The following is a 13,793-nucleotide window of genomic DNA, read 5'->3' as shown; positions in this document are numbered from 1 at the left end:
AATATATACTTACCCATGCGATTTTTCCCCTAGATCCGAAATCCAAAATGAAGTTTCTTGACTTGAAAGGATTCACAACTTGCCCCTAGATCCGAAATGCAAATTAATGGTGGCTGGCTTTTTTTGTGTGTACGAGAGTTTGAGAGATAGAGAGGGAAATAAGAGATAGAGAGTGAAGAATATGAGAAAAAGAGAGAAAATTATGCCAGGGGTATTTTGGGTAGTAACGGCATTAGTAGGACCAAAACGAGAGACTTATAGGGATAATGTATTTTTCAAACGGAGTGTGATTTATTGCATTAAAAATCAAATTTCTCTTTATAAATTATTTTGATAAAATATATTATTATATTAATTTTATAAAAATTTAACAAATTTTTATGAACAACTAAACACAAAAAAAAATATTGACATTAATCATAGATAAAATTAGAGTGGACAACATTATCTTAGAAATATGACTGATTGCTCTCTTCATCTTTGGTCCTAACCATTTTCTCCACTCGTATCCATTTCCATAATTTGAATTGATGCAAAAAAATTTATACCAACTAAAAGTAAAAAAGAATCTCATAAAAGAATCTTCAATTAAACAACCAATCAATATGATTATGATGTGAACCTAATACGTCACTTCATGAACATATGGAATCTTCACAAAGAAAAGATCCATCATTTCACACTACTACTCATGAACCAAACTCAAAGTCTCGTACACCTCCCTTTCCATAAAAACGAAACCTAAACCCAAATCAACAACACCATCTCTCGTATCTTTGTCTCTCTCTCTCTCTCTGTATATATACATGGATTCTCCACAGGCGCTGAAATCCGACCCGGAACACAAGCTCCCGGCGGCGGCGGAGGAGGAGGCCGATGCAGAGGAGGTATCGCCTGTGGAGGAGGTCCGGCTAACGGTGAGAAACACCGACGACCCGACCCTACCCGTATGGACCTGCCGGATGTGGTTGCTGGGTCTACTCTCCTGCGCTATGTTATCGTTCCTCAACCAATTCTTTGCGTACCGTACAGAGCCTCTGGTCATAACCCAAATAACAGTCCAAGTGGCGGCTCTTCCCATCGGCCATTTCCTGGCCAACACTCTGCCCAAGACCCGCTTTCGGTTGTTCGGGTTGGGGCAGAGAGTGTTCTCGCTCAACCCGGGTCCCTTTAACATAAAAGAGCACGTGCTCATTTCCATATTCGCTAATGCCGGGAGTGCCTTTGGATCTGGTTCCACTTACGCAGTTGGGATTGTTAATATTATTAAGGCATTTTATGGCCGGAATATCTCTTTTTTGGCTAGTTGGCTTCTCATCATCACCACCCAGGTAAACCCCAAATGTCTCTTTCTTTCTTTAATTCATCTTCTTCCAATTTATTATCCATCGATTAAACACAGCTAACAAACTAATATCATTATAGGATACTTCTATGTGCATATGCATACCTTATCTCATTGATTCCGGCTAGTGATTTTTTTTCATGTGATTATTGTAATTATAGCATACCGTAAATTTTTAATAAACTTTAAATAATGAAAACTAAGTTTAAATAAGTTGCTGTATTAATTTTTTTTAGCTTAAAAAACAGTCTTTTTTAACTTAATTTTCAGCTCGATAAATTATTTAGATTTTTTTTAAAATTACAAAATATTCTAAATAACTAAAATATACACCTTTATAAAAAAAATCACCTTCCATACTTTTTATTTTTATCCCATTACTTTATATCCCATATAGTTTTATTTTTATGTCGGCACTAGTAAAAAGTGAAATCAACAAAATGGAACTTTTCATATATGTACTTATAACAAGATAAATTTCCTTTGTTTTAAAAAAAAAAATACAACTTGCTAACAGTTATATTTCAATTTTCTCATAAAAACAGTTACGTTTTAGTTTTACCCATTTTTCTATGCTAGATTTTTCAAAAAAAAAAAGTCCACTAAACTAGCTAAAATCATTAAATAGAAAAGAAAAAAAAAGTTGTCGTATAAAAGATAAAATTATTGTGTAATGATGAAAAAGAGAAAGTTGGGTTGCATTTTTTAATATACATTTGTTCTTTTTTTTCTTTTCAAAAAGTCATAAATACCGTAATTTTCGTAAAAACAAAATGCTTATTATTCTGTGTGTATATTACATTGGACAAATAAGGTGCTGGGATATGGTTGGGCTGGGCTGTTAAGGAAGTATGTGGTTGAACCAGCTCATATGTGGTGGCCCAGTACACTCGTTCAGGTCTCTCTTTTCCGGTACGTACCTTTGAGTCTATGACTGACTATAACATTAAACCTTTGAAACATTCAAACATTCAAATAAGTTTAGTGTTTATACTTTTTTATTTATTTGTATTTTGTGTTTCGACAAATTATTTTTTGAACTCTATTTTGTAAAATGATTCAAATAGACATCTAAACCTAATTTTGATGAACAAAAATTGATTATAACAATACAATTTTTTAGGCAAAATGATTATATTTTTATTCTGAGTTGTTAATTTGATGAATTATTTGTGATTTTAATTCAAAAAACTTTGATCAAAATCAAATTTAGAGGTTTATTTGAACTATTTTAGAAAACACAAAATCCAAAAAATCGTTTAACAAAGAGTAATGATATCTGTACATACATTTTAGACCAAAGCGTTTTACGCACTTGTTAGCATTATATGACCTACTTCTGTCCCACCTTAAATTATTTGAACCATATATCTATTTCAATATTATATAATATTGGCTATTTGAGTTTAGCCATGCCTAACACTATGTGCTACTAAATGGCCACCTTTTTTTTAAAATAAAAAAGATCTTTATTGGAGTTTTGACCCAAATCAACGAATATAGGGTGAGTAGGACCATTTTTTTTATAAATTTAATAATAAAGATAGTATTTACTCACGAGTTGCTATGATTCTTTTGCCACCTTCACCTTAAATTCAGCGCCATAAATCCATAAATTCAGCGCAGCCTTCAGCCCCAAAGAAAAGCAGATGAGAATGAGAACGCGTAGAATGGAACCAATTATTTTAGTAATAATGTAATTGGGGACAAATAATAAATGAAGAAACCCATGTGTAAAGTTATGCCAATCATATCCATAGTATAATATAATAATAAAATACTAAGATTTACATACTTAGACATCCAAATACTTTAGCAATCAAATGGGCCTAGTTGTTTTATTAATAAAATGAAAACTTGAATGCACTTGTTAAATATTATATAGTGTTTCAAATAAAGAAAATTCTAAAATAAAGACACATGAAAAGAATAAAGATAGATATCAAAGTGAATCCAAATTATTTCTTCCAGCTGTCGGCAATCTAATTATATAAATAAATATATATATATTTATATATTTCTTATGTAGATATTGAAATTTTTTTTTTAACGATTTATTTTGTTAACTTAAAAAAAATATTTAATGTGATATATCTTTCAAATTAATTTAAAAATAGATATTTATCAATTATATTAAATAAATTCTAATTTAAATGTTATAAAATATTATTATGATAATAATATATAATCCTAATTTTTTTACCACAATTTAAATATTATAATTATAGTAATATTTAATACTTATATCAATATAAATATTATAAAATGTCATTATAATAATATATAATCTTAATTTTTATTAAAAAAATTATTTAAAATAGTTATCATATTATATATATATTTAAAAAAATCATAATCAATGTTTTGGTTTAATTTTTCATTTAATATGTTATAGTTTTATATATAATATTATTTATTTAAAATTTATATGATAATGATATAAATTTAATTAATAAATTCTATAAATAAAACTAGGCAAATTATATATATATAACTGGTACATATATAGGACAATTCTTCTATAGGGGCTTCACTCTCTCAGTGTTTCTAGACCTGTGAACAGTTTTCGGCGCGACTTTTTTTATGATCGTGTATATTGTAGCTATTTAGAGCATCTGCAAATTTTCAGAAAATTTCGAATAGTTTATAGTACCAAAAACTAGGTTCAAACATGTTTTCCACGCACATAAAAAAAATTAGTCATGCGTGCAACATGTTTGAAACTAGTTTTCGGTACTGTAAACTATTCAGAATTTTATGAAAATTTGCAGATGTTCTAAATAGCTACAATATACACGGTTATAAAAAAAAATCGCGCCAAAAACCGTTCACGGGTTGTAAACACTGAGAGTCTTACCGGTAGGGCTTAAAGTGAAACCCTATAAGAGAATTCCCCTAAATAAATATATATAAATATATATATATATAGTGATGCAAATAAACCAATAAGTGGTGTGTTCACACTTAAAAATAAAAATCATAATGAATGAAAGTTCTATTTGGCCCAAGACTGGATCAGATATAGCTTCAGACTTGGTAGATGGTACTGCCGTCTTTTCATGAATGCACTATCTGCCTCCTTTTAATAAAATTTCAAAATTCATAGAACTGATTTTATACTCATAATCACAAGTGCCTAAAATTTTAATACAAAATAACGTATAAACATCACCTACCTACTAAAATGAAAATTTCCCATACCAATGAAATTGCAATATATTCAAAATTCATTGAACTGATATTACACTCACTAGTCACCACTGCCTAAAATTTTGATGCTAAATAACTTGCAAACATTATCTACCTACTCTAATGGAAATTTCGCATACCAGTTGAACAGGGCATTGCATGAGAAAGATGAGCAGCGGATGTCGCGGGCAAAGTTCTTTCTAATAGCTCTAATCTGCAGTTTTTCATGGTATGTTTTCCCGGGACTCCTCTTCCCAACACTCACAAACATATCATGGGTTTGCTGGGTATTCTCAAAGTCAGTTACAGCACAGCAGATTGGCTCAGGCATGAAAGGCCTTGGACTGGGGTCACTCACACTTGACTGGGCAGCTGTGGCATCTTTCTTGTTCAGCCCCCTAATCTGCCCTTTCTTTAGCATTCTCAACATTTTTGCTGGCTATGCATTGATTATTTATGTTGCACTACCTGTTGCATACTGGGGTCTGGACTTGTACAATGCCAGAAAATTTCCAATTTTCTCTTCACACTTGTTTACCGCAGAGGGTCAAATTTACAATATATCAGCTATTGTGAACAACAAGTTTGAGTTGGATATAGCCCAGTATGACGAGCAAGGAAGAATTCACTTGAGCATGTTTTTTGCCCTCACTTATGGTTTCGGTTTTGCCACCATAGCCGCCACCCTCACACATGTGGCTTTCTTCTATGGAAGGTAATACTTTGTCATCAACTTTTTTTTTTTCTAAAATACATTTTCTAATTTCATGGGAGTAATATTTTTCTAATTTTTTTTTGTTAGTTGCAAGTGTATCCTTACAGAGAAAACAGAAAAAGTCGACATTTATTGAACTTATCCTCCTTGTCAAACACTCGATAAAATAGCCATGACATCATTAAGAAAAAAACCAAAAACCACATCCATGTGTTGCATTTAGTTACACTTACACTTGATTTTGGAAATACACACACACACACATATATATTTATATACATACACACACACACACGTATTTCCTTCACATCCTCAGAAAAAAATTGTTTACTTGTCAATTCAAGTTTGTATTCCTATACTATGAAATGTTTCTGATAAAACACACAAGCCAAGAACCACCAAAATAATTGTATGGTCACCAAATTTGGAGATGAAACTATGGATAAAAAACAACTCCCATCCAAATTAATTCACAAGAATTTTATTAAATGAATACACTTTGATAAAACAAGAAAGTGCACAGGGAGATCTATCAGCGGTACCGTGTTTCATACAAAGGTAAGGAGGACATCCATACAAAACTAATGAGGAGATACAAGGACATACCTTCCTGGTGGTTTTACTTCTTGCTTGGCGTGACCCTAGTAGTTTCCCTAGCACTCTGCATCTTTTTGAATGACCAGGTTCAGATGCCATGGTGGGGCCTTCTCTTTGCTGCTGGTATAGGCTTCACTTTCACTCTCCCAATCAGCATTATAACTGCTACAACAAACCAGGCAAGTCAAAATTTTCATATCTTTCAATGATGTGGAGTAAATGATATGAAAGCCTTAAATATATTATTCCCAACTGTTATTTATAATGGCAAATTCCATGATTAGCTTTAGCTTTACTATCCAAGTTTGGTTGTTTAATAATTGTAGTTTTGAAGAATTTGTTTTGTTCTATTAGATTGAATGTCTTCACTACAGACTGAACTTGATATAACCATTAGTACATTACATCTATTATGTACTACAACATATAGCAACCATGTTATTTTATTTCATTTTTACTCTTCCCTGCAAAGCCCAGAATCTTTTCACAATCTATGTTATTCCTACTATCTTTTCTCTATGTACCTACTAATGCTATGATGTCTTCTATACAGACACCAGGGCTAAACATAATAACAGAGTATGTCATGGGTATCATATTACCGGGACATCCAATTGCCAATGTTTGCTTCAAAACCTATGGCTATATGAGTACTGCGCAGGCTGTGTCCTTTCTAAATGATTTCAAGCTGGGGCATTATATGAAGATTCCGCCAAGATCAATGTTTCTAGTTCAGGTACATTCTCTAGCACTAGAAAGAAAAATAATCTTCTTTGCACACTCGGGGCATTAAGTGGAGAGATTGGTGACTTTAAACAATTTCATAAAAATTGTCTCCAGATAAGTTATTTTGAACAATCTGCATGCTTACTTTGCATTATTTTTTCTATACCACATGTTCTACTCTTCTTTAACATTTGAATATGTGGTCCCAGTTCATAGGAACGATCCTTGCTGGAACCATCAATCTTGCAGTGGCATGGTGGTTGCTGAATTCTGTGGAGAATATATGCCAGGATAACCTTCTCCCGCCAGATAGTCCTTGGACTTGTCCTGGTGACCGAGTCTTCTTTGATGCATCTGTCATCTGGGGGTTAGTGGGACCAAAGCGTATATTTGGATCTCGTGGAAATTATCCAGAGATGAATTGGTTCTTCCTTGGAGGTGCAATTGGGCCAATAGTTGTTTGGCTGTTCCACAAAGCATTCCCCAAGCAAACATGGATACCACTGATCAACCTTCCAGTCCTTCTAGGAGCAACAGCAATGATGCCACCAGCCACACCACTGAACTACAATGCCTGGATTATGGTGGGAACCATTTTCAACTTCTTTGTCTTCCGATACAGGAAACAATGGTGGCAGAGGTACAATTACATTCTTTCAGCAGCACTGGATGCTGGGGTGGCTTTCATGGCAGTGTTACTATACTTTTCAGTGGGTGTGGAGGAAAGAAGATTAACATGGTGGGGAACAGGTGGTGAACACTGTCAATTAGCAAGTTGTCCAACTGCCAAAGGCGTGGTAGTCGAGGGCTGTCCAGTAAAGTAAGGCTTGTCTATTGTCATTGTGCAGAGCATACTTTCAACAATTCAATATAAATTGTCTGAATCCACACAATGTGGGGTCAAATGTTAACTAAGCCAAGCTGTATACATATTCTCCTGCACATTTGTGCATAAGTTCAACTTGCACCTCATAATAATGTCTCAAGATAATCTACAAGTTGTAAGGTCAACTTCTCCACATGCCACTGATGCTCCTCAAAATAATTATTTGTGGAAATGAAATCAACTTAAATTGCAGCAAACTAGAACTTTTTTATAGACAAACCCATCCCACTGATCTCATTATCTAGACTACAAACAAGAACGCAAGGAATATCAAACATATACAACTCCTAATTCAATAAGGATTTTATACCTAGAACCTATCTCACTATCTAAACTGCAAAAAATAATGCAAGGAATACCCCCACATACAGCTCCTGATTCATTAAGGCTGTTATATAACTGACTCAAAGTAAATAGTGAGGCAGGACTTGACTTAACAACATGGCACACAAAAAGATTTTGGGTTTGAAAATGAGATAATTGGTAGCAGTAATGATTTAGATATACACACATTGACATACATTAGAAAATGTGGGTATCAACACATCTTGAAAGGTAGTAATGTGGACAGCACAGAGAAATATGTCTTAAAAATAAATCCAATGGCAGAACTATTAGAAAATTTGCAGAAGATACTGTTTCACACCTTTATATCGCAGAAAGCCACTGGTTATACTCATCCATCCTTATGATAAAGGAGCTTGATCTTGAAGAGCCCCCTCCACCATATGCCTTCATATTTAAAATGGCATTATCGATCTCATCATAAAAGTATACGTACTAAAAGAAAGTATATCTGAAACAATAAAGATGCATACTTTTGCAACTTCAGAGGTATCGATGCCACTATCAATACTCCTCAAGCATATTTTGAGATTATTTCCTTGCATGTGTACAACAGCTCCTATAGGCCTGGCATAATGACAATGGCATCATCAAAAACAACACCAACAACATTAGTTTTAAATATATATCTATAAATAAAAGTAATAATAATGGGTTATATATATATTTATATTAAAAAAGGACAATATCTCATTTTAGTCTTTCTACTTATATACCAGATTTAACATCCTATTCTCAAAAATTTCAAAACACCATTTATTATAAAAAAAAAAATCCAAAAATTACTCTTCTACAACTTTTATCTTAAAATGACCGAAAAGCACTCTAATTATCAATTGAAGTAAAGAATATAATCTTAAAAAATATAAACCTAAAATAAAATTTCGTCATTAAGTTCCCCTTCTCACAAATTTAATTTTTAGTTTTTATAAATCAATGTTTTTATTGAGATTCCTTATGGGTTTTACTGTAAGGGGTATTTGTTTTGAGTAATTGAGTTGCCTTGGAAAGTGTAGATGGGCTTAGGATGGAAGTAATATGAAACTCTTGTGTACAAAAGGGTTCACTTTACCCTTAAAATACATGTAGAGCCCACACAAATTATTAACTTTACCCCCTTAAAATTTGAACCAAAGGGATTTAGATTCTCATTCCCACCTTTACTTTGCCCCATACCAAACATCCCCTAAGAACTAAAGATAACAGCGTTGAACTAGAATATGTTGGCAAGAGAATAATGTAAACACTTAACATGCTTCTGTTTCGTCCATCTGACCCCAAAAGGGAGGAAACATAATTCAAGAAAAATTAACAGAAAAAGAATACAAAGCATAAATAATGCAATAATAACTCTGGAAAAAAGACTTAAAAGTAATGCAATAATTGTCTAAAATAATGGTTTATAAAGCTTACTTTGAATTAACAACAATATTTAGATTGAAACTCATAATATTCATTACTATCACAACTGTTGATAACTCAGAGATATTAACAGATTCATACTAAATCTTTAATCTGGGGACTAAGAAACTCAATGTTAACTTAAGAGATGGATTGAAACTCATAGTATTCATGAATATAAAAATTATTAATATCTTAAGAATATTCAAAGTTTCGTGATAAATATCTGAACTGGGAACTAGGAAACTTAGTGTCTACAGAAAATTTAAAGAGCTTATACTGGTGGGAAGCAGTCCTATAGCTTTATAGATGCTGAGACCTCTAGTGCTTGGAAAGTGAAGAGGTTTCATAGAAGATGACTCCTGGTTTCTTTATTCTATTCCATTTATGGTAAGTGAGTCATTGTTTATGATTTGATAGTATATTTGACTGATTTCTGGAATATCATCATGTGCATCTTGACTGCTTTATGCTGACACTAATGTTGCAAGACTCTTAGTTTTTGACTTGGTTGCTGACCAGGTAAAACCCTTTAGTTATTTTACAAAAACTCACAGGTTGGAAAATCAGGGATGTTATTTTGACTGCCTTTAATATATTCAATTCAAACATTTGTCATTGTGCAACAAATTTTTTGGATAACGTTTTGAACATCTTTTTCTAAAACATATTTTGCACTTTTACAGTGAACTATGACTAAAATATATTTTTTTGTTTAATATATTGTCTTAGAATTATGAAATGCATAATACTATAGATAAAGTTTATTTTGAAACAATACAAAAATTACTTTCTTCATGGGTCCAAATACCATAATGGAATTGAACAAACTATTCAGGCTAATCTGGGCTGAGTTTTTGAAGTAAGATGTCTCCTTGTCTAATTTCAGAATCATTTGTTTGAACAATTTGAATGAATTGATTAAGGGAATGCCTAGACATGGAACAGTTTTGACTGGAGGTATGAATTGGTGAGTCATTTCTTTAATGTAGGGAAGTATGACTATATCCCTATTATGTGCCAAAAAGCATTAGGTATGTTGGAACAAACTTCATTTGTAATCTTATCATCAAATTCTTAGTTGAAGTGTTTTGTCTTTTAATTGTTGATCGTTCTTTGAAAATTTAACTTCCTATCGTAAATTGTATAGTCGTTCATTTTTACTATAAATTTAGGTATTATATTTGCACCCCAAGAATATATATAGGCATCCCCATCAACTAAAAAAAATTAATTTTTAAAATTATTTTTCCACTTTTTCTCAATAATTTTTTTGGCATCCTTTAATTTTTTTTTTGTTAATTTCAATAATTTTATTTTATTTTGTTTGCATAATTTTTTTTGAAATAATGTCTAAAATTTTAGAAAAAAAAATCTTACTTTATCAATTTTTTATATATATTTTTTGTTTTAATTTTTTTAATTAAAATATTTAAAATATATATTATTTATGTGTATTTTTTAGAATATGAAAAAGAAAAAAATTAAAAAAAAAATGTGAGCATAAGTTAAAAAAAAAATATATATATATTATATGTTAATTTTTAATAAACATGGGGTGTGTCTCAGTTAAATTTTGGGGTGCAAATATAATGCCCATAAAATTAGTATCACTAGTTTCTAATTGGGATAGGAAATTTGAAAAAAATAATCTCCCGCAGGGTAGAAATATGCCTAAAGAAAAAATCTGCAATTAAATTACCTGAGACCTGCAGCAGCACTTTTTATACTAAGTTTCTTGCCAATTTCATCAACTAAATCGGAATTTGTATCTGCTCGAACTCCCTACAATATCCAATATCATAATTAGATATTAAGAGATATCTGATATTTCCAATGATCAATTTAATATAAAGTTGAGAGAAATGGGGATCTACGTAGTTGTAGTTGTGGCTGTATCATAAAATTACTCCATGCCACACACACACAAAAATAGAAAAGAAGAATTTACCAATAAAAGTTCACACAGAAAATAAATAAAGTACTACATTTGTTTTGTTTTTGTTTTTGTTTTTTTTTTTGTAATGTAAGAGTTGCAAGGGAGTAGTGAATCAATACCAGGCATTCCCCATAAAATCCTCTGCCCAACATAACTTTGAAAACTTTATCAAGCAACTTCTCCGCCGCTCTTTCACAAGTAGAAATATAAGAATTTCCCATAGCAATCAATTCAGCAGAATTAATCTCCATCAACTGCAACAATATAATCAGAACTCAGCCAAAGAAATTGCGACACTAGACACCATACTCAGAGCACAATAATCCCACACCAATGGCTTTCCTTTTCTTCAACAAGAAACAAACAATAATATTTATTGACTAAATATAGAGATTACAATGGATAATTCATCATCTAAATTACAAACAAGTTGAGTTACATGAATTTTTAGTTATCAATTATTTCTAGCAAAATCTAACCTTATATACTAAAACTAAAGCAAAAATCATTTATGCTACTTTCGACTCGTAGATTATATGCATAGCAAAGAAGCCAAAGATTTTCTATTGGGTTATCTTAAGTTGTTGCACATAAGACAGAAACCGGAAGAGCATTTAAGAAACAATCAACATAATGTGATGCAAAATTAACAGGGTTAAAACTATAATGACTATTTAGTCTATCCAATTTATTCTGAAAACCTTACAAATTTTCTTAAGAAAAGAATATTTAATACTAACAAACCTGTTCATACATGTATGGATTGGTTAAGCAATTCAACTTTGACCGCCATTTGTCAAGTCCAATATTGAACGCCTTCGAATCTGCTAAGCTCCATCTACGTAAATCAGTATCTTCAATGTGCTTGAGTGTCATTTCTACACGACCTTGGTCCTTTGATTCTAATAATGTTGCAATCATTCCCTAAAATTTTCAAAATGCAATAGTAAAACTCAAAAACCCATCTTCCTTATTGAACCAACAAGCAAACAACTTATGTGCAACTGAATTTAAAACACAAGGCCAAAAATAACTCAAATTCAACTTACATCAGAATGTTTGGTCTCAGCAAGTTTAGCAGAGAAGTATTCATACACAGCAATAGAGCTGCTCTTCTCAACATTCAGATGAAATGTGAGATTTGTGGGACAATCTTCCTCAGAAGGTACAATAGGAAGAACTGATTTTCGATGATCGAATCCAATCACTCTAATCACACCAAAAATTATACAATACACATTACATAATAAATAAGAAAAATTCTGAACAGTCTCAAACCACTTGAAAATAAAAATATCAAGATTTGTTAACAATATACATGTTTATATAGTGAAGATAACTTTACTTGAACGAAGCTCGCCGAGAAAGCTCTTTGGCAAATCCTTTGGGACCGAAAAAGTCGAGAAGATACAATCTCTTAAGGCCTTCAGTGCATAAATCCTCAACCCTGCGAAAAACGAAATGAACGACTTCTGGTTGGTTAGTGTGTGTGTGTGTGTGTGTGAGAGAGAGAGAGAGAGAGAGAGAGAGAGAGAGTGATAAAACACCTGAGAGGTTCGACCGAAGAGAAAGGCAATATGAGACAAGGGAGGTTGAGACGGGAGTGAAAGAGGTGGGCGAAGAGAGCCGAGAAAGCGCCAGAAAAGGAGGGATAGTTGTAGAGGACTAAACTAGGGACCTTGTCTTGGGAAGCTTTGGCTATGGCCTCCAATGCCGCTTCTGATCTGAAGCTCCGAGCTCGCAGCCATGGCGGCAAGGCTGAGGTAACGGTCGTCCATTTCGCGGGTTGTGAGAGCGCCATGGTAGGTCCGACCCGAAGACCTGACCGTTTTTATGCTGATACCACACTCCAGTACTAATTTTGGACTAAAACTTGTTCTACCTCTCTCACTTCAACTTCCCAATCTTTAAATTTTTCAATGTTTATATTTAGAGCATACACATAGTACTAAGACCACTATACTATTCTAGTATACTGGGAGTAATGCCATGTTAACGTAGAGTCATTACAATGATTTTAAAATATCTCATTAGCTTGCTAATTGATATTTTGGACTAAAAAGTATGGTTAAATCATAAGAAAGACTAGTTTAGTGAAAATTAAGTATAAAATGTTTGGACATCCATTAAAACTATAAAAAATATTACATTGGGTTCCCAAAATACTATTTTGAAATATATTTACAATCCAAAAGTACAGTCGTCCTAGGCGACAAAATAAAATGTTTACAACGTGTCCCTAAAAACAACCCTAGCCGTGGCGGCCAGGTAGGGCAAACATGTACGCGCCCCTCTATGCCCTCCAACTCATGCTTGGTCGGCTTTTCCCTTGCCCTTACCTGCACTATAGAGCACCCGTGAGTCAAGGCTCAGCAAGAAAACTCACACACATAGCAAATAATAATTAATTTCAGTAAATGCATAACTTTAAACAGATAACAGACTATTCATGTAACGCCCTATGCCAACCTAGATGCATTACCAGGCACCGGGTTCACGGTCTTCATCGAACGGGTGAGTACAACACCCTATATGGCCATGCCATGGCGACCTGCATTCAACATGCTTATTGCCATTCGACCTGCATTCAACATTCTTGTCACCGATTTTGGCCTTCGCCAATCAGTCATAATCACACAAACATAGCATA

At 32.8% G+C, this 13,793-nt stretch overlaps 2 protein-coding genes across 3 annotated transcripts; one reads left to right on the top strand and one right to left on the bottom strand.

Annotated features, from left to right (window-relative positions):
• The first annotated feature begins 633 nt into the window (after positions 1 to 633).
• Positions 634 to 7,655, top strand: LOC133788998 (oligopeptide transporter 4-like). The gene is made up of 6 exons (XM_062226699.1): positions 634 to 1,331; positions 2,160 to 2,257; positions 4,686 to 5,249; positions 5,773 to 6,025; positions 6,400 to 6,582; positions 6,782 to 7,655. The coding sequence occupies exons 1-6, from the start codon at positions 807 to 809 to the stop codon at positions 7,394 to 7,396; spliced, it is 2,238 nt and encodes a 745-aa protein (XP_062082683.1). The 5' UTR covers positions 634 to 806; the 3' UTR covers positions 7,397 to 7,655.
• Positions 5,654 to 13,049, bottom strand: LOC133788999 (uncharacterized). Of its 2 annotated transcripts, none has more exons than XM_062226701.1 (9): positions 12,691 to 13,049; positions 12,489 to 12,590; positions 12,193 to 12,352; positions 11,888 to 12,067; positions 11,263 to 11,397; positions 10,907 to 10,989; positions 8,277 to 8,370; positions 8,105 to 8,190; positions 5,654 to 6,011 (listed from the first exon to the last, which is right to left on the bottom strand). In XM_062226701.1, exons 1-8 carry the CDS (start codon positions 12,942 to 12,944, stop codon positions 8,107 to 8,109), a joined length of 1,092 nt encoding a protein of 363 aa, XP_062082685.1. In that variant the 5' UTR covers positions 12,945 to 13,049; the 3' UTR covers positions 5,654 to 6,011; positions 8,105 to 8,106. The 2 variants fall into 2 exon arrangements, with proteins under 2 accessions (XP_062082685.1, XP_062082684.1); XM_062226700.1 differs by having other exon boundaries at positions 5,654 to 6,008; positions 12,691 to 13,048.
• Between the last annotated feature and the right edge of the window lie 744 nt (positions 13,050 to 13,793).

The sequence above is a fragment of the Humulus lupulus genome, chromosome 7, assembly GCF_963169125.1.
Source record: "Humulus lupulus chromosome 7, drHumLupu1.1, whole genome shotgun sequence".
Classification (NCBI taxonomy): domain Eukaryota; kingdom Viridiplantae; phylum Streptophyta; class Magnoliopsida; order Rosales; family Cannabaceae; genus Humulus; species Humulus lupulus.
Note: the sequence above shows the minus strand (reverse complement) of the source record. Positions and strands in the feature narration are given on the sequence as shown.

Coding starts and splice junctions, on each gene's coding strand:
- LOC133788998 (XM_062226699.1), top strand. CDS start 807: ATGGATTCTCCACAGGCGCTGAAATCCGACCCGGAACACAAGCTCCCG. Junction 2,258..4,685: donor GTTCAGGTCTCTCTTTTCCG/GTACGTACCTTT, acceptor CCAGTTGAACAG/GGCATTGCATGAGAAAGATG. Junction 6,583..6,781: donor GATCAATGTTTCTAGTTCAG/GTACATTCTCTA, acceptor ATGTGGTCCCAG/TTCATAGGAACGATCCTTGC.
- LOC133788999 (XM_062226701.1), bottom strand. CDS start 12,944: ATGGCGCTCTCACAACCCGCGAAATGGACGACCGTTACCTCAGCCTTG. Junction 8,371..10,906: donor AGTGCTGCTGCAGGTCTCAG/GTAATTTAATTG, acceptor TCATTATGCCAG/GCCTATAGGAGCTGTTGTAC. Junction 8,191..8,276: donor ATACCTCTGAAGTTGCAAAA/GTATGCATCTTT, acceptor TTAAATATGAAG/GCATATGGTGGAGGGGGCTC.